The sequence below is a fragment of the Zootoca vivipara genome, chromosome 4 (genome assembly GCF_963506605.1).
Source record: "Zootoca vivipara chromosome 4, rZooViv1.1, whole genome shotgun sequence".
Taxonomy (NCBI): Eukaryota; Metazoa; Chordata; class Lepidosauria; order Squamata; family Lacertidae; genus Zootoca; species Zootoca vivipara.
Window position 1 is genome coordinate 100,187,583 of NC_083279.1, and position 22,141 is coordinate 100,209,723.

The 22,141-nt window shown below is 47.7% G+C and overlaps 1 protein-coding gene across 9 annotated transcripts in view; it reads left to right on the plus strand.

The window, feature by feature from the left end:
- The window catches only part of STIM1 (stromal interaction molecule 1), a 101,717-nt gene that overhangs the window by 43,110 nt on the left and 36,466 nt on the right, over positions 1 to 22,141 (plus strand). For all 9 annotated transcript variants that reach the window (XM_060274121.1, XM_060274123.1, XM_035116405.2 and 6 more), the window contains 4 exons: positions 2,184 to 2,314; positions 12,077 to 12,191; positions 18,138 to 18,249; positions 19,905 to 20,020. In XM_060274121.1, the coding sequence (XP_060130104.1) occupies positions 2,184 to 2,314; positions 12,077 to 12,191; positions 18,138 to 18,249; positions 19,905 to 20,020 (474 nt within the window). The remainder of the gene's footprint in view (positions 1 to 2,183; positions 2,315 to 12,076; positions 12,192 to 18,137; positions 18,250 to 19,904; positions 20,021 to 22,141) is intronic.

A 22,141-nucleotide genomic window follows, 5' to 3' on the forward strand; every position in this document is an offset into this window, starting at 1 on the left:
GGGGTGATGGTGGTCTGGGAATGCCAGAAATACACAATCCTCTGTTGTTGGTGCTGTCAAGAGGCTTAGTGTCATTGTTCACCTTTCGCGTAAGGGCTATCCCCTTTGCTCTTTCCTTGACCCCATTTTTGAGTTCTTGACAGGTCTTTTACATTCTTGTCTGTCTGCACAAGGTGTGTGATGTCCCTATAATGAGGGCAAGGCTTTTCCGGCCTTTGAGCAGGCGGTCTGGAGGTTTCCGTGGCTGCCGTCTGGTGCAAAATTCGGCACCAAAATGCGTTCTCTTGCTTGAATTACAGCCACTGGAGGTTTTCCCTAATCTGTGTAACGGTTTGACTTGCTTCGAACTCAATAGCGCTGAAACCACTGGATCAAGCTCATCAGCTTTGTTGAATTAATTAAACTAAATACTGGTAGTTTTAATTGGATTGTGGAGAACTGTGCAATTAATGGTCATTGCTTTGAATTTTATTGTGCTGTTATCTTTCCTTGTGGGTTGTGCAAACCACACTTCTGAACAATGCTTTTTATAGGGGAGGGGCAGTGGACATGAGTTTGTGGAACCAAGCAGGCGGTGACCCCAAAATGTCTGGAAACCGATGCTCCAGTGCATACCAGCAGCTCCTATGCCTTCCCCTCCTAGGTGTAAGGGGCATCAACATTTATGAAGTTTTGTTGCCAGCTAAAAATGTGGTTATTCATCCAAGCATTTTAGTAAAGTACTGTCTTTTCTTGTTTTGTTTTAAGTTGTATTTAAACGAAATATTGTTTTATTGTATTTAATGTTGTTCCCTGTTCTGGGATCGTGAGGACAGTGAAGAGCAGCTTGTACAAAATCATATGAATGAACCAAGGAAAAAAACTGCATTTAAAGCAATTTCCTTGCTACCTTCTGGAGTAAAAAAGGATTCCCTCAACCCCTCCACACCCAGCCCGTTTGGTTAGGAACACTTGTCTTTTGCAGGAATGCAGGAAACTGCTGCTCCAAAGTGAAATCATGTAGCATTTCCAGAACGGCTTATATACAGCAAGACCGTCCCTATCCACAGACTTACAGCCTGGAAAAACCATGACAGACAACGGAAAGGGGACAGGGAGGGAAGAGGAAAATAAAAACTTGGGCACCAACTTCTGTTGTTCCAATAATGACCATCTGGCCCAGTTTGGGGGCAGGAGGTGCATAGCTGTCAACCCTCCCGTGTTTGGTGGGAAAGCCCCGAATTTAAATCCATTTCCTGCTGCAACCCCAGATTGTAAAATACCCCGTAAATGTCCTGGCTCCCAGCTGGCTGCTAGCTCACTTGCCGAGTGCTGCCGGAAATTGCCTCTGTGCATGCCTGGGCATGTGCAGAAGCGATTTCTGGTGCCCGTACATGCGGACATGGGCAGCCCAGCACTGGAGGTCACTTCTGCGCATGTCTGGACATGCGCAGAACTGATTTCCGATGCCGCTTTGCCCATGTCTGGGCACCGGAAATCGGGCAGAGCTGGCACCGGAAGTCGCTTCTGCGCATGTCTGGACATGTGCAGAAGCAACTTCCGATGCCACGCCGCCGCTGATCCCTTATTTTCCAATCCGGAAGTTGACAGCTATGAGGAGGTGTCTGGTGGAGTGGGGCCTCCAACACAGCTTGATGGAGCAAGCATTCTTCTTCCTGTTTCTCCCACCGATTGAAAGGCTGTGTCCCAAGTGACTGTCAAGGGGGGAATTGGGCCTTATGCACTGGATTAGATCATGGGTAGGCAAACTAAGGCCCGGGGGCCAGATCCGGCCCAATCGCCTTCTAAATCCAGCCCGCAGACGGTCTGGGAATCTACATGAGTAGAATGTGTGCTTTTTAAAAAAATGCATATCTGGGTTGTTTGAGGGGCATAGGAATTCATTCATTTCCCCTCCCCCCAAAAATCTAGTCTGGCCTCCCACAAGGTCTGAGGGACAGTGGACTGACCCCCTGCTGAAAAAGTTTGCTGACCCCTGGATTAGAGGTTAGCTATCGGGCTGTCACATGTCCCGGCTAGATTGACACACCACTCTTCATCCAGAAACGAAGCCCAATTGTGCTCAATTGTCTCCAAAGGCCAATATCATTTCCCCTCCCACCTGTCTGAAGAAATGGCAAGGCAAAATGCCACCTGTTGGGGCGTGACTTAACCCTTTTTGTTTTTATCCTCCCTCCCCACAGAATTCTGCCGCATCGACCAGGCCTTGTGCCAAAACGAAGATGAGCAGCTCAGCTTCGAGGCCGTCCTCAACATCCACAAGCAGATGGATGACGATGCCAATGGCGATGTCGACGTGGAGGAGAGCGACGAGGTGAGGGCACAGCAAAAGGCACCCCACTCTCTCAGTCTCCGGTCCCTCTCCTGACCTTCCCACTCCACTTACTGTACATATGTTTGGGGGGACCCGGCATCTAAAATCTAAACTCTTACATTGTAAAGTGCCCTGTGGTCTTTGGATGAAGAGCCATATGCAAATTTAATAAATCCAGCAAGAGGTGACACAGTCATCTTGGGCAGGAGGTGTCTTGGACTACAACTCCCATCGGCCCTAGCCAGCCTGACCATCTGGAGGGCACCAGGTTGGGGAAGCTGACATTAGACTGAAGCTCTTGGCCACCTCCACCTGTACCACAGGAAGCAGTAATGGCCAGCAACCTAGGTGGCTTTAAAAGAGGACTATGCGAATTAAGGGAGGAGGAGAGGGCTATAATTGGGTACTAGCCGGGGGGGGGGGGGCTGTGCTCTGTCTCCATAGCTGGAGGCAGCCATGCTTCTGAATCCCAGTTGCTGGAAATCGCAGGAGGGGAGAGGGCTCTGGTGCTCAGGTCCTGCTTGTGGATTTCTCTTTGGAGCATCTGGTCGGCCGCAATGAGAACAGGATGCTGGACTAGATGAGCCATTGGCCTGATCCAGCAGGCTGCTCTTACGAACCATACAAAGATTATGCTCAGCAAAACCTCCGTCAGTCCAGAACCCAATGCAATGTGGGGGGTTGGACTAGATGAGCCTGAGAGGTACTTCCCAACTCCACCATTTTAGGAATTCTCTGAGTCTCACCAGAGGACACCTGCCACCACCCAGCCTCCCCCTTCTGACTGCTATACTCTCCCCACACCCCCTGCAAATTAGCCAAGAAGTTCCTGGCAAAAACGGGGGAGATGATGGCTTGGTTTAAAACCAGCAAAGGGCAACAACCTCCTCTCCCTTCCTGCCCCTCTCATAACAATTCCATACGCTTAGAGATGAATGAGACACAGAAACAGGGGAAGCTTTCTGTTGGGCCGCTCTCTGCTTGTCTTTTGGAGCAAAAAGAAGATGGAAAATGCCAAGCCGCCTTTAAGCTCTGGGACTTTCTTACTGAATCCTTCCACCTGCTCCCTCCAGCTTTAGGGCAGTCGTAGCCCAGCTACTCTTTGAGAGGCGGCATTTGTCCTCCTGCTGCTCGTCTTGAAAATGGAGAGCACGAGGAGGCCCTGTGTGTGTGTGTGTGTGTGTGTGTGTGTGTGTGTGTGTGTGTGTGTAGAAGCTGAGCCTGAGAGCCAACTGCACATTCCTGCCTCCTGCAGCACAGGGGGCTTCCCTTACTTAACCTTCCTTCTCTTAAGCTTTATTCCGAAACGATGCTTCTTTACTTCAACACATTGTCAAAGGAGGCGTGGGAAAATGGCTGCAGGTGCTCTTCCATTTAATGTGCAATAAATAAGATGAAAAGCTTAGAGGAGCAAAGGAGGCCTTTGCACGGTGTCGAGAAAATAGATGGAGGGCTAAAAAGAGTTTCTGAATACTCCAAGGTCAGTAACCCTGGTGTCCCAGGTCCTGGTTCAATTCTCTAACCACTAACATCATACTCCTGATGTTTAAAAGGGAAGCTAATTGCTCCCAGGGGGAAACCGGAAGCTGCTTCTTGAAAGAGATACGTCTCCTCCACCTCTAATGGGTGAGTTGCCTTTGGGCAGCTGCATTTTGCATCCGTTGCCCATTTCCATATGTAAGTTTTTGCCTTGTGGTTTCTAAGCACCACCCTTGGAAGTTCCACTCAGTAAGTGGCGTTAATTCCAATTATATGTGTTTAACGTTTGAGTGCGAGGCACTGCACTTCTGTGTCAATTTTTAAGCACACTGCCAGCTTCACCAAAATTGTTATGAGCTGGTGAGGCCCTGGCCAAGTTAGCAGAATGAAAAGCGACTACCTGAAGGGTGTCTTTTTCTTTTCCAAACTATGTTTGGAGGATTTCTCATGAGCAGAGCTGCTTAGAAAGAAATCCTCCCTAGAGCTCTTGAAGAAACAAGCCACATCTCTGAAAACTCAGATTAAGAACCTTCCTCCCCCTCTTTTCCCTTAAGGCCTGGACTACTGCAGTTGCTTTCCGATGCTCTTTTAACGGATATAGAAAGGGCTGTTCTTCAGCCTGAACTCGCTGGAACTCAGTTCCGGCACCTGCCAGGTGGGCGCCATTGCCATTCCAAGAGAATGAGGGAGGTGTTCATGGTGAGTTCCGACACCTCTTTTTCCAGAAAATGGCACTGGAAATAGGTATTTGTGCGGGAAAACCATTAATTTTTAATCTGGAGCTGCAGAAAGAGCCAGGCCCTGCACTGCTTTCAAGGCGTGCAGTGAAAGTTGAGCCCTTTTCTTTGTAGAGCTGGGGATCTCAACTGTTGTCTTTGGAAGCATGGGATTTCCCTGCCCTGCCCAGCGGGTGTTCACAGCCTACATCTAGGTGTAGCGTCTTCTCAAGGGAGATGCGCCTTTTGAGTCTTCCTCTCCCCCCTCCCAGTGCATTTAGGACTTTCTCATCCCTCCTTTTGCTGCTTGAAGGGCCGTTTCCCAGGGGAAACGTCTTGACTTGGACATGCTTAAACATGTAAGCCTGATTGCTCTTGGCTCTGACTTCTGATTCCACTAAGCTGAAATACTCGGGGCCTTTCTTTCATTAGGCAAAAGTGATGCTGTCAGGTTGCGTTCTGTGCAGAACGGGAAAGCTGTGTTTTTCCAGTAATCTCTTTCCTGTGGAGCTGAGGCTGTGTGAGTCAAGGCTGAATCAGAGCATGTTCACATACACACAAGCAGGTCCTGCTAGCCAAACGCAATGCATTCTCAGAAAACATTTTTCTTAGGCGAGCCGAAGGCGGCTTACACACATTAAAACAAGACAGATAAAATACAAAAAGCTAAATATATAAGTAACCACTACCGGTAATAAATTCAAGCAATATAGAAACAAACCTGTAAACATACAGATAATAAAATCTATAATAATAAAAAAAACACCTTTGTTAAAATTCCTTTAAAAAACAGCTAGTCCCTAAAGGCCTGTTGAAATAAAACTGCCAGGGGAAGGACAGCAAGGAGGGAGCCAGCCTAGCTTTCCTCGGAAGGGAGTCTTTATTCTCTGTTTTCTGCAAGTCCCTGTTCAAGCTGGGGGCAGGAATCTTAGAAGTGCGCCTTCCTTCCTGACTCCAGTCTTGAGAGCACTCTGCGGTGGAGCAGAGACAGAACCCGGCCTTCCTTCCCATTTATATCGCACCCATCTTTTTGCTCATCAGCTCTCTGCATATTTTCTCCCGTTGTTATTTTTTGCTCAGCAGCTCTCTTGTTTTGCTAAGCTGCGCTGCTCAAAAGCTTTGCCCACCCACAGCCCTGGGAGCGCTTCTCTTCGCATTTCTTGATGCTCTCCTCTGGGGAGAGGGGCTTGCTGTGAGTTCAGAGGTGGCTGCAGGGACTGCAGTTAAAAGGAGCGCCCCTGAACCCCAAGGGGAATCCCTTCCAACTGGAAGCCTATTTCTGGGCTTTGTGAAGAGGCAGGCGTAGCTCTCGAGGTGCCCGGCGACTTAATTGAATGGATTTCTCTCTCCTCCAGCATTTCTGCCGAGTGAATTGGCAGCTCTGGGTTTGCAACTGTAGAAAGATGCCTGCCTTCAGAAGCTGTAACATTAGCAGCAGCTTTGTCCTCCGAATCACGGGGTGAGCGCCCCATTTCTGAAACTGGAGGTGCTTGGGGTCCACTGAAAGCCCCATTCCTCCCTATCCCAAAGCTGCCTTGGACGTTGCCAGCAGCAGCCTTTGCCAAAACTGTTTGTCGGCCAAGATGCAGCAAAGAATGATGACACATTCCAAATCAGCCGTTTTATGACTTATTTCCCCAGCGGGGCAACAAGACATCACACGTATTTGATTTATTTTAAAAGATTTATTTATCGTGCTTTTCCATCTTGCACCCAGGATACCAAATGCACGTAGCATTGGCAAATATTTTATTTAATAAAACCCAGTTACAATAGGTAGAAACTGGCCCAAGGCTTTCCCAGTGAGATTCATGGCTGAGGCAGGATTCGAACTCGGGTCTCCACAATTCTGCCTGATTATGCCACAGTGGCTCCAATTAACCAGGGGAGAATTATGATTATCAATTACAATCACCATTATTTATTTATTTATTTATTTATTTATTTATTTATTTATTTGCTCCCCAAATGAACAACAAAACAGTAAAAAACAATATCTTAAAAAATTTCAAGGTTGCCAGGAACAATCTCTTCCCTCCATCAATTGACCAAAATGTTTTAATTAATTAAAGGTTGCTAATTAAGTGTTTATTTATTAGGACCTTCCAAAATTGCAAAGTGTGTGATGCTGCTTGAAAGCTTGCTTTCCTCTTCGCTCCCCATTGCGCTTTCCTTTTGTATTGTTTTTGCTGGGCCCTGTCTGCCCTACCTCTTGATGTGTGTGCAGTGCTGTCCCTGAATTTTGAGAAGAGGCCATGCGCTGTGCTTCTCAGCCCATTCTCCACAAAGAGCCTGTTACCTCACCATTGAAACATGGCCAGCTGCCGGCTTTTTCTGCTGCTGGGATTACTCGGTCGCATGTGCAGTGGGCCTTTGTGTCTGCCTGTGGAGGTGTGCTTTCATTTCCACAGCCTGGGGAGGGAGACGGAATCCTAGGTGCCTGGCTTCCTCGGGGCTTAAAACTTGTGGCTAAAAGAAGTCATTTTCCAGCCCTGCTGGGCATGTAGATAGGCAGGCCTCCATTAACATTCTGTCCTCTAATGTTGCCACATGCCAGTGATCTCAGCCATTAGTTGTGATTCCTGAGTTGCAGGGGGTTGGACTGGATGACCCTTGGGGGTCCCTTCCAACTCTACAATTCTATGAATGCATTTTGGCTTAGCTCAATGCAGAGGACCCACCTGGCTCCTTCCTGGAGAACTGCCCAAGCTGCACCTGAGAGGTAACCTGATAGCCGTCTCCAAATATCTCACGGCCTGCCCCATGGAAGATGCAGCAAGCTGGTTTGCAGCCACTCCAGAGGTTGCAGCCTGAACCAGTGGATTCAAATGGCAAGAAAGTAGATTCCGACTAAGCGTTAGGAAGACAGGAAGAGCTGTTCGGCAGTGGAACAGACTCCCCCGAGAGGTGCTGGGCTCTCCTTCCTTGGAGGTTTTTAAGCAGAGGTTGTATGTCCCTCTGCCAGGGATTCCTTAGCTGAGATTCTTGGATTGTAGGGGGTTGGACTAGATGACCCCCCGGGTCCCTTCCATCACTACGGTTCTACGATTCTATGACCGTGTCCTCTTCCAAGAGACCTTGGAAGCCTGTTTTCACTGGGGCTCTGCTGAAGGAGGGCCGACCGGGAGATCACTTTTCCTTCCTGAGCTAAATATACTGAGCAACAGCTGGTTCCCCTGCTTACATCCCATGGGGAGATCACGGCTGCTCTGAGCTGTGCACATTGGCCACTCTAGATGACATTGCCATGTTCCCTGTGGAGGTCACAGGCTGTGGGGCGGGGGGGGGCAGGAGGGGATATCTCTATCATTGCATTCCTGCCTGGTTTGGCTGCACCCAGTGGCTTATAATCTCCAGAGATCTTGGAACATCTTGGGAAGGTTCACCCTGCCCTCCTCCTCACCACCACCCTCCTTTATTTTATTTCGTTTTCAAATCGTGAGCTTGGCTCACTGAGAATGTCACAGGACTGCACAGATTTTCTTAATCCCTCTTTTTCAGGCGGTGCAGCTTCAAAACTCTGCCCAGTCAGGGGCCTCTTGGCCAGCCTGCCACAGAGAGAGAGAGAGAGAGAAGGGGGGGGATCCACTGGGCACTTCTAGAGTCCTGCAGTTGCAGCTTCAACACTTTCTGGCTCCAGGAAGGCTTTCCTTCCTCTCCTTTGCAATTAGCTGCTCTTCCGTCTTCTTTGGCCTGCCTTTTCCACTGTCTTCCTTGCTCCCTCTGTTACTCATCTAGCAGCATCTGCACCATGCATGGATTTGTGGCTCAGCTGGGAAAGGATTTGGCCCCCATTAGATGTTTTACTCAGCCTCTCGATCATCGGGATTTGCTTAATGCAGTGTGGTGGAGGGTCACACCGATACTGAGCTGGATTCTGAATTCATTTGTTTTTTAAGGGGGGCTTGCAGATGGAAGGGGTGTGTTTTCCTGGGCTCATTATCTCTCCCCCCCAAATTAATTTTTATTATTTTCTCATATGCAAAACAAATATGTCCATAATAACCTTAATCCACCATTTGCTACATAGATACACCTCTAATAAACATCGGTTATCATATTAATACAAACCTCTATTTTATACAGTTCATATAACTATAATCATACTAATACAGTCTTCTCATCCGTACTAATGTTCTGCCAAACCCAACTTCCCTTCCTCCCCTCACTTGGTTTTCCAGTTTCTTCTCTTATTTTTATGTGCTTTCCCCTTTCCCCCCCTGTCTTTCTCTTAATATTTTTCATTTTATCTTATTCACAGACATGGGTATCTATTCTTTTTTGTTGCAGTTTTTATGTTAGTCCTACCAGCGTCTTCACATTTTTACAATATTCCTTTAAGTACTCCACATATTTATTCCAGTCCTTTTGATACCTTTTGGTCTTTTTGGTCTCTTATTCGTCCTGTCATCCTTTCCAGCTCCGAATATTCCATTAACTTAACCTGCCACTCATCTATTGTTGGGATTTCTGTTGTTTTCCACATTTGAGCTAACACCACTCTCGCCGCTGTGGTGGCATAGATGAATATTTTTCTATCATTCTTACTAATTTCGTTTCCCATCTTCCTGGGCTCATTATCAACACCGCCTTTTCATTTTTGAATATCTTGTAAATATGGAAGTGACTGGTTTACTGAGGCCTTTTGCTGAAAGTGTGAAGTGTGCTTAAAAGCTTATGCTCTGCTCTATATTTATAGCTGAAATCCAGGGTTAGGGTTAAGCCCTTTGCATATTAGGTAAAGGTAAAGGGGCTCCTGACCATCAGGTCCAGTCGTGTCCGACTGGGGTTGCGGCGCTCATCTCGCTTTACTGGCTGAGGGAGCCGGCGTTTGTCCGCAGACAGCTTCCGGGTCATGTGGCCAGCATGACAAAGCTGCTTCTGGCGAACCAGAGCAGCACACGGAAACCCCATTTACCTTCCCGCCGGAGCGTTCCCTATTTATCTACTTGCACTTTGATGTGCTTTCGAACTGCTAGGTGGGCAGGAGCTGGGACCGAGCAACGGGAGCTCACCCCGTTGCAGGAATTCGAACTGCCAACCTTCTGATCAGCAAGCCCTAGACTCTGTGGTTTAACCCACAGCGCCACCTGGGTCCCCTTTGCATATTAAAAGAGGTATATCTATAGGAGCTTGTAACAAGGAACAGTGATTTCACTGATGGAAAACACTAGCAACAAAAGCTGTTCAGGAGTGGGAAAGTTTCCATCCTTTGGAATCTTTCAGGTTAATTATCTTGAATTATTTAATGAATCATGGTGTGGTTTGGTTCAGGGTAGAAATAGATTTTGTAGAATTGGCGACTATTAACGACTCAGAAGTCAGTGGTTGTAAAATGTATGTAACTTTCCAAAAACATTTGTGGTTTTCATTCAAAACAACAGCATGATGTGAAGGGGGATTAATGTAATATCTTTAGAATTGGTCTAAAAATATATCATCTGGGTAAACCGAAGAGGAAGTTTCTTTGAATTTTAGATACTACTGGTATCTGACTCTGCAGACAAAGAGGGAAAAGATATAAGTCATGACAGTTCTGAATGTAGAGTGAATGGAGGCTGGGTGTACGTGTGTAATATATTCCACTTTTGCCTATATCCTTCCTGAATCCAAAGTCCCTGGGCATCAATCAGTTGACTCAGGCAGTGAAGGATATGACTAGCCAGGAAGACATTCCATCTGCCGACCTTTTTGGACCTCTAAGCAGAGAAATGCAAGTGCCGCTCTTCTGTCGACTGCCTGTTGAAGGGGGGGCGCGTGTTGATTAACCTTGAGAGGGCTCAGGTGTGGCTTTGCAAAGAGACACTCGAGAGCCCTGATCTCGGGGCTGAGTTTGGGAAGCCACCTTTGCTTGCCCTTGCACACATCTCCGAAGCTGTGAGTTTCAGAATAGCCTTTTAACAGGCAGGTGCTAAGAACTTTGGAGGAAAAAAGAGATGCAGCCTATTCAGCTTGTCCTGGATGTGGCTTAGGAACGTGATGCTGCAGTTTATTCTTAGCCTCCCGGCAGCAAAGATGAATTTGCAGTTTGCGCACGGCGAATGGATTTCCTCTTCTTGGCAGACTTATCTTTGCTTTTCTTCGGAGGGTCAGAGTCGCCTGCCTTGCTCGCTTGTTGAGCCAGGTCCACTAGGTGTGTGTTTGCACGCTTGTGCCTCCACGTGGACAGAGTAGACCAGCTACTTTTCATCTCCGATGGGAGCAGTTTGAGAGGCCACCTCTCCTTTTCTAGCTTCTCTGCAAAGCTCTGTAGCAGAGTAAGGCGTTTGTGATTTTTTTGGGGGGGGGGCAGGACAGCTCTAGTGAGCAAAGCTGCATTTCTGCCAGTGGCCTCATTAAGGAACTGCAAATGGGGACATCCCGGCCCATCACTCAGGTGAAGAGCTGTGCTTCAGTCAAGGTTTGCATAGCAACAGTGAGAGCATAGACATCAGTAAAGGTAAAGGTAAAGGGACCCCTGACCATTAGGTCCAGTCGTGACCGACTCTGGGGTTGCGTGCTCATCTCGCATTATTGGCCGAGGGAGCCGGCGTATAGCTTCCAGGTCATGTGGCCAGCATGGCGAAGCCACTTCTGGCAAACCAGAGCAGCACATGGAAACGCCGTTTACCTTCCCGCTGTAGCAGTTCCTATTTATCTACTTGCATTTTGACGTGCTTTCGAACTGCTAGGTTGGCAGGAGCTGGGACCAAGCAACGGGAGCTCACCCCGTCATAGGGATTCAAACCGCCGACCTTCTGATCAGCAAGCCCTAGGCTCAGTGGTTTAACCCAGCGCCACCTGGGTCAGTAAAAGCATGCAAAAAGAGGCAATTAGTTCAGTGTCTTTGTGTGTGTGTGTGTGTGTTTTAAAAAAACCCTTCTTAAAGGCTTCCAGGAAAGGTTAGCAGCCGGGATGAGGAACTGGTGGTCTTGTGGACTGATGGGAAGCCGAAAGGAGAAACAAGCTGGTGATTTTTTTTACATGGAGCAGGGTGAATAGGACATATCAGGACAGACAAAAGGAAGTCCTTCGTCATGCAGCGTGCAGTCAAACTGTGGAACTCTCTCCCACAGGAGAGCCACCAATCCAGGTGGCTTTGAAAAAGGGTTAGACAGATTCATGGAGGCGAGGGCTAGCAATGGCTACTAGCCAGGATGGCTAGGCTCTGCCTCCAGAATTGGGAGACAGCAATGCAGTGGCTGGAAGCCACAAGAGGTGTAAGTGCTGCTCTTGTGCTCAGATCCTGCTTGCAGGTTTCCCACAGGCCTCTGGTTGGCCACTGTGAGAACAGGATGCTGGACTAGTTGGACCGTTGGCCTGATCCAGGCGGGGACTCTTACTGTGTGGTTCCCCCGTTCCTTCGGGACTTGAAGTTGAATATCTTACGCAAAGCCATGCTCTTCTGCAGCCCTGTGAAATAGCTCAGCCCCCAAACCAGTTTCTTTGTTGTTTCTGAACCTGGATCTGTCCTGTCCACACCCAACAAACTTTTAGCTTCCCTTACAGTCACTGTTAAAACGAGAGCATCTCTTGCACGGGACTTTGTGCAACTGGTTGACTTGGGGCTGTGTTTTCCCCCCTCCAGTTCCTGAGGGAAGACTTGAATTACCACGACCCAACGGTCAAACACAGCACCTTCCATGGAGAGGATAAGCACATCAGCGTGGAAGATCTTTGGAAGGCCTGGAAGTCGTCTGAAGGTAAGGCTGGCGTCCAGCTCTGGCTGCCTCACCTCAAAAAAGGAGACTGCAGAGTTGGGAAAGGTTCAGAAAAGAGAAGCCCAAATGATCAAGGGGGTGGAGCAACTCCCCTACAAAGAAAGACTGCAGCTTTTGGGGCTTTTGAGTTCAGAGAAAAGGCTAGTAAGAGGCTGCATGATAAATGTTGATACAATTATCTGTGGCGTGGAGAAAGTAGATAGAGGGGAAAGCCTCGCTCCCTCCCTCATAGCATTCAAACTCGTGGGCATCCAATGAAGCTGAATGTTGGAAGATTCAGGACAGAGGGAAGAAAGTCCTTCCCACAGTGCAGAGTTAAACTGTGGAACTCCCACCCACAGGAGGCAGTGATGGCCACCAAACAAGGATGACTTTAAAAGAAGACCAAACCAATTTGTGGAGGAGGAGATGGCTATCAGTGGCTACAGGGTACCAGTTGCAGGAAGCCACAGGAAGGGAGGGTGCTCATGTGCTTGAATCCTGCTTGCAGGTTTCCCACTCTGGGAACAAGATGCAGGACTAGATGCTCCCCCGCTTTGGCCTGATCCAGCAATGTTCAAACTCTGCCTCTCTGCTCCTCCCTCCCTCTCCTGCTCTCTCTAGCAACCTCTTTCACCTTGGCCAAGCCACTTCCTTCTCCTTCAGCAAAGCCTCTCTCAACTGGCCTGTGGCTTCCTCCAGGGCAGTCCTTGACCGGTTTCAACTTTTGCATTTTTAAAAACCGAGTTTGCATTTGTGACCCCTGCGTCATAGTAGAACAAGGCGAAAATAATATGCAAATAAAAAAATATAATAAATGGGGGAAATTTCCCTTTCCCTCTCCCCCCTCCCCGCACTGCCCTCCTTTCCTGTGGCGATAAAGAACGAGCGAGGTTCAGTAGTGAGTCACAGGAGGCCCTGCTTGAAAGACAAAGGGCGTGAGTGGGAAGGGCCACGGCGCGTCTGAGACGATTTTGGAATATTAGGAGCCTGGATTAAATACTAGTGTGTTTAATCCTGTATGTTTAACCTTGTTTTCCACAAATGTTCATTTGCAGGGCATGGGGAATGTAAACGGTTAAGGCATTTCAGGAGACACACACTCCTGTTCCACTGCCCTGCTGAGAGGCTCAGGATGCTTCAAGGAAGCTGAGTGTTGGAATATCCATGGCAGATAAAAGAAAGTCCTCCTTCACACAGCAACTAATCAAACTGTGGAACTCCCTCCCACAGGAGGCAGGGATGGCCACCGACTTGGATGGCCATAAAAGAGGATCAGGCAAATTCATGGGGGAGCAGAGAGGGCCTTTGAAGGCTGCTAGCCAGGTTGGCTATGCTCTGCCTCCACAATCAGAGGCTGAAATACTTCTGAATACCAGTTTCTGGAAACCGCAGGAGGGGAGAGGGATCTTGTGCTCAAATCCTGCTTGTGGGTTTCTCACAGGCATCTGGTTGGCCACTGTGAGAGCAGGATGCTGGCCTAGATGGCCTACTGGGCTGATCCTGCAGGTGTGTTCTTCAGAGTTGTATCCGCTCTCCAGTACCGAGGCATCCTAGACAAGGCAGCAGCGAGAGCAGAAGGTTTGCAGTGCTCTTTGCTCTCCAGAAGTGCCACAGTCGTGCAGAGGGTGTTGAGTGCCTCCAGATAAGGCCTCAGCTCCTTTGCCTGCCACACTCAGCAAACACTTCCCTGATGCTGATACTTCTTGCTCACTTTATGGCCTTGTTAATCTCCCCCGGCTGCTACCCATTCTAATCTTCATGTACTTGTCAGGTTTTTCCCCCAGCAGAAAAGTTCGGCTTGCAGTCTGAGAGCTTTGCTGCCAGATCCTGTCCTCGTTGTGAAGCTGGCTAGACCCTCCGCTGCAAGTCAGAGCGGAGGCATTTTATTATTATTATTATTATTTATTCAACTTATTCACCGCCCTATACTGGAGGTCTCAGGGCGGTCCACAACAATACCACAACATATAAAATCAAACCAAAAGCAATAACCCAATACCCCCGCCCCCAAAGCCACATTCTAAAAGGACGTTGGATGTCAATAAGATCAACCAAAGGCCTGGTTAAAAAGGAACGTTTTTGCCTGGCGCCTAAAGGTATATAATGAAGGTGGCAGGTGAACTTCCCTGGGGAGAGCATTCCACAGAAGGGGAGCCATTGCAAAGAAGGCCCGTTCTCGTGTTGCCACCCTCCGGACCTCTTGAGGAGGAGGCCCACGAAGGAGGGCCTCAGAAGATGATCTCAGGTTCATATGGGAAGAGGCGGTCCTTGAGGTATTGCAGTCCTGAGCCGTTTAAGGCATCTTCTCAGGAGGGAGGCAGGGCCCAACAGCACAGTCGCAGGAGCTTCTGTGCTTTCCTGTGCTGTGTTGTCTGAGGGCAAGGGATGCTCTTATATCCTCACCTGTAACCATTGGTAGAAAAGCAGTCAATTTTTATCAGCACGGAGCAAGTTGGTTTTCTGCTGCTTCAGAGGGTAGGACCCAAACGTATAGATTCAAATTGCAAGGAAGGAGATTAGGAAGAACTTCCTGAGAATAAGAGCTGTTTGACAGTGGAGCGGTCCACTGTGTTTGAGGAAGAGCAATTGTCCACCGCCTGGTCCTGCATTTCGAAAAGGCCCAGCCCGCCGTTAGTTTTATCTGAACAAAGATTCATTGGGTGAAATGTCCCTGCACCAGGTGACCCTCGTGGTCCCTTCCAACTCTATGGTTCTATGAAAGTAAGGAAAGAAAGAAAAGGGGAAAGGACACAATAAAACATTTTTTAAAGCAGAGGAACACAACAATAACAAAATAACAATAAAATACAATTACGCTTACGGAAGTATGTAGTTGCACAGGGACAAGCTTGTCTCTCACATGGGTAGGTCACCTTCCTCCTTGAAGGGAAGTTCAGCCACCCCGTCTCAACATTTTAAACCACCTCTTCTGGTCAGAGGAGACTGGCGTTCACATGCTCCCTGCTACACCCCGTCTCTCTCTGCATGCACTCTGAGGTGCAAGTCTTATTCAGCTGAGGGCAGTTTCCCCCATACCAGTTATTTTGCCTTATTAAAGTCACTCCTATCATGTTGCACAACACGCCCAGCCCCGGCTGGATTTAAATGTCTGTGGCAGCCCCCCCCCCCCCCGACTAAGCTAGCAAGCAAGAAGCGACCAGCCACACCCAGCCACCCACCCAAGCCCTTCCACCCCAGGTTGCTGCCAGGCTCTGGCTGTTTGAGGCTCCTTCCTTTCCCGCCCACCTGCATCTGCCTTCAAAATTGTCTGAACAAAGAGGGGAGGCTTGGCTGCAGTGCCTCTGCCCACATGCCGGCTGCAGGCTTCTTCTCTCCTCCGAGGAGCTTGGCGGAGTGAGCGCTGGAGTCTGTAGGGCTGAACGGAGCAGAGGAACGCAAGGAGAGCCCTGCTGGAGACAAGATCTAGTGCAGCATGCTGAAGAGCACTTTCTCCCCTCCTGTGGTTTCCAGCAACTGGTATTCAGAAGCATTGCTGCCTCCAGCTGTGGAGATAGAGCAGAGCCATCCTGGCTAGGAGCCATCGATAGCCCTCTCCTCCACAAATCTGCCCCATTAAGCCATCCAAGTTGGTGGCCATCGCTGCTTCCTGTGGGAGGGAGTTCCACAGTTTAACTCTGCTGCGTGAGGAAGGGCTTTTCCCCAGCATTCAGCTTCATTGGATGCCCTCTCTGTGAGAGAGGGAGAAAGGCTTTTCTCTATCTACTTTCTGTGCATAATGGTGTAAACTTCAAGCATGTCACCTCTTCCTTGCCTTTTCTGCAGAGTCCCAGATCTTTCCTCAGAGGGGAATTGCTCCACTGCCGGCATAGAACTGAGCATTTGTGAAAGGGCAGTGAGTAATGTTGCACTGAAAGGGAGGCTCTGTGTGTGCCGGTAGCAGTTTGCACAACCCTCTATGGAAGATAAAAACACAATAAAATTAAGAAGAGTAACAATTAATTGCAAATGCATTCAAACCCAATTGAAGCTATTTAGTTCAATTCATTCAACAACATTGATGAGCTTGATCCTGGGATTCCAGCGTGTTTCAAAGGCATTTACACCTCCAGCACCCCATTGCCTCTTGATGGCCCCCCAGGTAATCCCACTACACACTTAAGGAACCACTTTTTTACACTGAAATGCCACACATCTGTCGGATTCAGGCTCTTAAGGGTTTTTTTTTCTGCACTTCAGACTTCCTAATGAACTTCCTCCAGAGAAGTGAGAACCACTGTGGCATTCTTGCTTTCGACTTGCAGCAATTTTTTTAAAAATAAGCTACAAATACACTGTACAGTTATGGGCACCTGCCTGGCTCTGTCTTACACATGCACACCCCAATTTATATGTGGACAGACTTGAACAAGCCATCTGTCGAGAGTGCCCCCTGCCATCCACTTAACAGGTTCCATTTTATTGATGATTGAGACCTCAATTTAGCTGTATTTTATCTTTCCATGCTGGTCTCCATAGCTGTGACCCCTCAGTATTTGCTTTTGGATGAAGTTCTCAAGAGAGCCAGCGTGGTTGTGTTAGAGAGTGTTGGACTAGGAGGACCTGGGAGAGGCCAGGGTTCAAATGGTGGCTCAGCCATGAAGCTCCATGGGTGACCTTGGGTCAGCCACTCCCTCTCAGCCTGCCCCACCTCACAGGGTTGTTCTGAGGATAAAACGGGAAGGACAACTGTGTACACCACCTTAAGCTCTTTTTAGGAAAGGAGGGATATAAATCACGATGGTGATAGTAGTCCTGTAGTCCTGACCTGTAGCTCGCATTTGCAGGAGCTCGATCGTTGAGTGTGGCAGCCCTTACACTTTGGAACTCCCTGCCTATTGATACCAAGCAGCCCCCTTCGCTGTTCTTATTTAAAACAAGCCCAGCCAGATGCTGAGAAAGTTGAGGCGGATTTTTAATCTGTAACTTTCATACGTTGGAAATGTTTCTTGGTTTTATTGCTTTATCTTCTTGTAAACTGCTTTGAGGCTTACTGCAACCAAGCGGCATGTAAATTTTCAAGAAATGAATAACTAAAAGCACAGCTTGCACAGAGGTCCTGACTCTTTCCCTGCTGTTGGTGAGAGCAGCCCCAGAGTCCCATGGCTTCAGGCAGAGATCCCATATTCCCTTGGGGGGGGGGGCGTTGACAGATGCTTAGCTGCTGCATCCTAAGTTTCTTTACCCGCCCACACTGCGTTTCTCTCTGTCTCTCTCTGCCACCACCCTCTTGCTCCTTCCCAGTTCACAGCAGCTTTCCACATCTGCTTCTCTTGGGTGTCTTCTTGACGCTCCTGAGCTGTCAGGGGCAGGAGGAGAGGAGCAGTCTGTTTTTTGTCATGTTGAGTCTTGCCTCCTCCTTGAAGGAGGAATAAGGGCTTCTTCTAATTTTGCCCAAAGAAGTGGACCAATGACATTGCCATACTAAAATACAAAAGGGGGAAAGCCTGTTTATTGGTCCAGCTGTTCTCAGCAGACATACAGATGACTGCATGGTTTGGTGTGAGACTGAGCTTTTTTGTCAAGTTAGCAAATTGCCTGCGATTATGGCTGAGCAGGGATTTGAAGCCTGGTCTCTCAGGTCCTGATCCAACACTCTTCCCGCTGTGCCCTGCCCTGGTCTGACATCCTTCCATACATTCGCTGATTTTTATTTTTATTTTGCCCCTGTTCCCTGTGTCCCTTTAGCCCCTTATAGGATTTACTGTAGAGCCTGCAAAAGGTCCAGCCTTTGCCAGGATTTTCTGAAATTATGTTCCTGTTAGTTCAGAGAGGTTTGGGGGCATCCCGTGGCACCAGAAACATAATACAACTCAATGGATGAGCCAGACAGTGACAGGAGACAGGAGAGAGATGGGAGGTCTGGGGATGGGAGCTGAGACGGTGGGGCCTGAAGACCGGCTGCTGGTTGGTTCAGCCACTGACTTGCCCTCTCCCACCTTTTTTCAGTGTACAACTGGACTGTTGATGAGGTGGTACAGTGGCTCATCACCTACGTGGAGCTGCCACAGTACGAAGAGACCTTCAGGAAGTTGCAGCTCTCAGGACATGCCATGCCAAGGTCAGTTCCAGTGGTGCAAAAAAAAGGAAGCTGGGCTGTGGGTTCCCAGGGTTCTGTGAGAACGCTGCTTGGAGATCCCGAGTAAATTGGCAAAGCCAGTTTCAAACCTGCTTTCGGTGTATAGTGTCAATGGGCCAGCGGCGGAGTAGTTGTTGGAATGTTGGACTATGACTTGGGAGACCAGGGTTTAAATCCCTGCTGAGCCATGAAATTTACAGGGGGGGGGGGGAGATCCACTGCCTCTCAGTCTGACCTCTACCCAACAGGTGGGATATAAATGCCACATTATTTATTATTATTTATTATCCGAGGATCACAGGGTGCTTTACAATATCAAAACACAAAAACGCACAACATAATAAAGAAGTATTGCAATAAATGCAATAAATAAAATTATATAAAAAAAAAAAACATATCCATCTGGCCACTTTCTCATTCTCACACATTTGTGGGGGGCTAACAACCAGCTTCCTGGGTTTAGCGAGAGGTTTTCTCGGCAAAGCAGAGAAGATATCCCAGCAAAGGAAGCTTTCCTGCTTTATGAAATGAGAATAGCTGATCCAAAATATCCTTGTGAACAACCAGGAAGCTGCCTGTTAATCTCCTGCCTAGAGATGTAAAATTTCCGGAAATTTTGAAGTTCGGGAAAAAACCCATCCCCCCCCCGGAAAAAAACGGAAATTTTCGGAAAAATTGAGAAAATGCTACATTAGCACTTCTTTTTTCTTTTGCAGATTGAAAGTCATTTTGTTACTTTAGAAACAAAATATAACTATGGACAATTTTAATGGACATAAAATTATCACAACTAGCATATTAAAAATATAGTGCATCCAAACAGGAACTGAAATTTAACTTGTCATTCATCACTGTTTGCTATGCAACATGCTTACTCCACCTCCCATGTTTTGCCCATGAGACCTTATGTATTTCCTCACACTGATGTGTGTGGTCTGTTAACCACTTTAGCTACTACTACAGTATATGCTTAAATTAGTTTATTTCACTTTTTAAAGACTGTTTTACAGCATTTAATGTTTAAAATATTTTCATTTCTTTTTTTCTTTCATAACACTTCTCTGATTGCCACAACAACACATATACTTTCAGGCCCTTTTTGTTGCTCTATATTTTCTTCCAGTGCTTTGAGGCCTAGTGAAGAGGAACAGAACCAATGCATACCACAGGCATGCAAAAACAAAACTGAAACCTTTTTCTTTTCTGGTGACAACAGCACCTCCTAAAGGAAGAAATGTATCTTGTTCTTGCATTGGAGAGTTCAGTTTGTAACCCAGGATTTGCTTGTCCTCACATAAATTAGAATACGGTAATCTGATACCATACATATTTTTTAAAAAATGATTTGTAACATATTTGAACCCCTTATCTTAAAATATTTTATTCATCGTGTTAAAATAAAACATTCCATAATCTATTTTTTATTTTTCTAATTTTTTGGAAAAAAACAAAGAAGGCTTCAGGAAAAAAAAACAATTTCCCCCCTGAATTTTTCTGGGTTTTTCCCGGGCTTTCACATCTCTACTCCCGCCTGCCTGCTGCTGGTGAGTCCTGATGGGCTACCTGGCCAAGCTGTGCTTTTTGCTCCAAATGCCCTTCAGATGTGACCACCTCCTCCGCCTCCCTCTTTCCCACAGGTTGGCAATCACCAACGCCACCATGACAGGAACTGTCCTGAAGATGACCGACAGGAGCCACCGACAGAAGCTGCAGCTCAAGGCCCTGGACACGGTGCTCTTTGGGCCGCCTCTCTGTGAGTGACGTTCATGTGGTCACGTAACTGTATGTGGGTGGTGCGTGTCAGCTGACGTGTAGATGGGGAGCTCCTCCGGGGTGCTTCCGCTAGGCACTCCAGAAGCTGCAAGGACTCCTTGTCTTCTTCGGTGATCCCTTGTAGCCGAGTAAGATTGTCTTCCATAAGCACAGTTTTAACAGTGAGTCCATAAGGCCAATTCCTTCCACAGTGGAGACATAGGTTTCCGGGCAGGAGTGGATCACTGTGAGGGTTTGCCAAGCGTGCCTTCCTCTTAGCACGTTTCTCCCTTTTGTCCTGAGTTTGAGCATCTCCAAAGCCCATGACACCTTTGGTAAAGGCTGTTCTCCAACTGGAGCGCTCGCAGGCCAGTGTTTCCCAGTTGTTGGTGTTTATAGTACAGTGGTGCCTCGCAAGACGAATTTAATTCGTTCCGCGAGTCGCTTCGTATAGCGAAAAATTCATTTTGCAAATTGGCTCCCATAGGAACGCATTGAAGTGAGGTTTCCCATAGGGTGCCTCGCAAGACAAAAAAAAAAACGTCTTTCGAGGCACCCTATGGGACGAAAAAAAATTGTCTTGCGAAGCGTGCCATAGGAAACTTCGTCTTGCGAGTCTCCATTGAAATCGCAAAATGCTTTTGTTTTGCAAGTTTTTCGTCTTGTGAGGCATTCGTCTTGTGAGGTACCACTGTACATTTTTTAAGATTTGCCTTGAGAGAGACTTTAAACTTCTTTTGTTGACCACCAGCATTACGCTTTCCTTTTTAAAGTTTGGAATAGAGTAGTTACTTTGGAAGATGATAATCAGGCATCCGCACAACATGACCAGTCCAACAAAGTTGATGTTGAAGAATCATTGCTTTGATATGGGTGATCTTTGCTTCTTCCAGTACACTGGCACAAGTTTTTGGTATGAGCCATTCAACAGGGGAAGGGGCTTCCTTGGAAGGCGGTAGACTCACCTTCATTGGGTTTTTAAAAGCAGAGTTTGGATGGCTGTCTGTCAGGGATGCTTTAACTGAGATTCCTGCAGTGCAGGGTGTTGAAATAGATGACCCTCGGGGTCCCTTCCAGCTCTACGATTCTATGCATTAGTTCTAGTTTTCTTCTTGTTTGGACTTGATGCCCGGATGGAATGGAGGAGAGAAAGTTTGGAGGCTGCCTGTAGCTGAGAAGAAATCCCCCTTTCCTGAAGATTTGCCAGAGTGATTTGGGAGTTGGGTTTTGACACTTGGACTGCCTTTAGGTAATTCGTGGCATAGAATTTACTTTGTCGGTTTGGCTTTTAAGTGGTTGTGGCCCAGCCTTGCCTCATGGAACAAGGAAGGGGGAAATCCAAAGAAATGTGGCTTTGGCATCCAAGACAAAACAGAAATCTGTAGCCAGAATATTCGGAATCTCTTAGACAGACAGGTAGATTAATTTACCTTTTTATGCATTTCCTGGAAGTGTTTGTGTTGCTGGTTCTGGACTGCTTCAACTTCTGGTTGAAAAGGGAATAAATCTAAACTGGCCATATAAATTGTGTGGAAGCCCTCAGGGCCTGCAAGTACTCTAGGAGAGAGGTGGATGAAGAGCAAAGTGGATGATTTATTTATCATTCTTAAGTGCTGTTTTTCCCTTGTGGGATTCCAAGTGGCTGCAATAGATCTAACCCAGGAGCACGAAGCTGGTGTCTCCTTCTGCTTGGCTCACAGGCTCTGGTGAATAAGTGGCTCACAAGTTGATTGTCAGGTGTGCCACTGATGGGTCTCTGGGACACCTGATGCTTTGCCAGTTTCTCACAGGCATCTATCTATTTGGCCTCTGTGAGAAAGGATGCTGGGCTAGATGGCCTGATCCAGCAGGCTCATGTTAGGTTCTTTCAAAGGGAGGGCATCCCTTCACAAGCTCTCCATACTGCTAATAAAGGTAAAGGTAAAGGGCCCCCTGACCATTGGGTCCAGTCGTGACCGACTCTGGGGTTGCGCGCTCATCTCACATTATTGGCCAAGGGAGCTGGTGTACAGCTTCCAGGTCATGTGGCCAGCATGACAAAGCCGCTTCTGGCAAACCAGAGCAGCACACGGAAACGCCGTTTACCTTCCCGCTGTAGCGGTTCCTATTTATCTACTTGCAT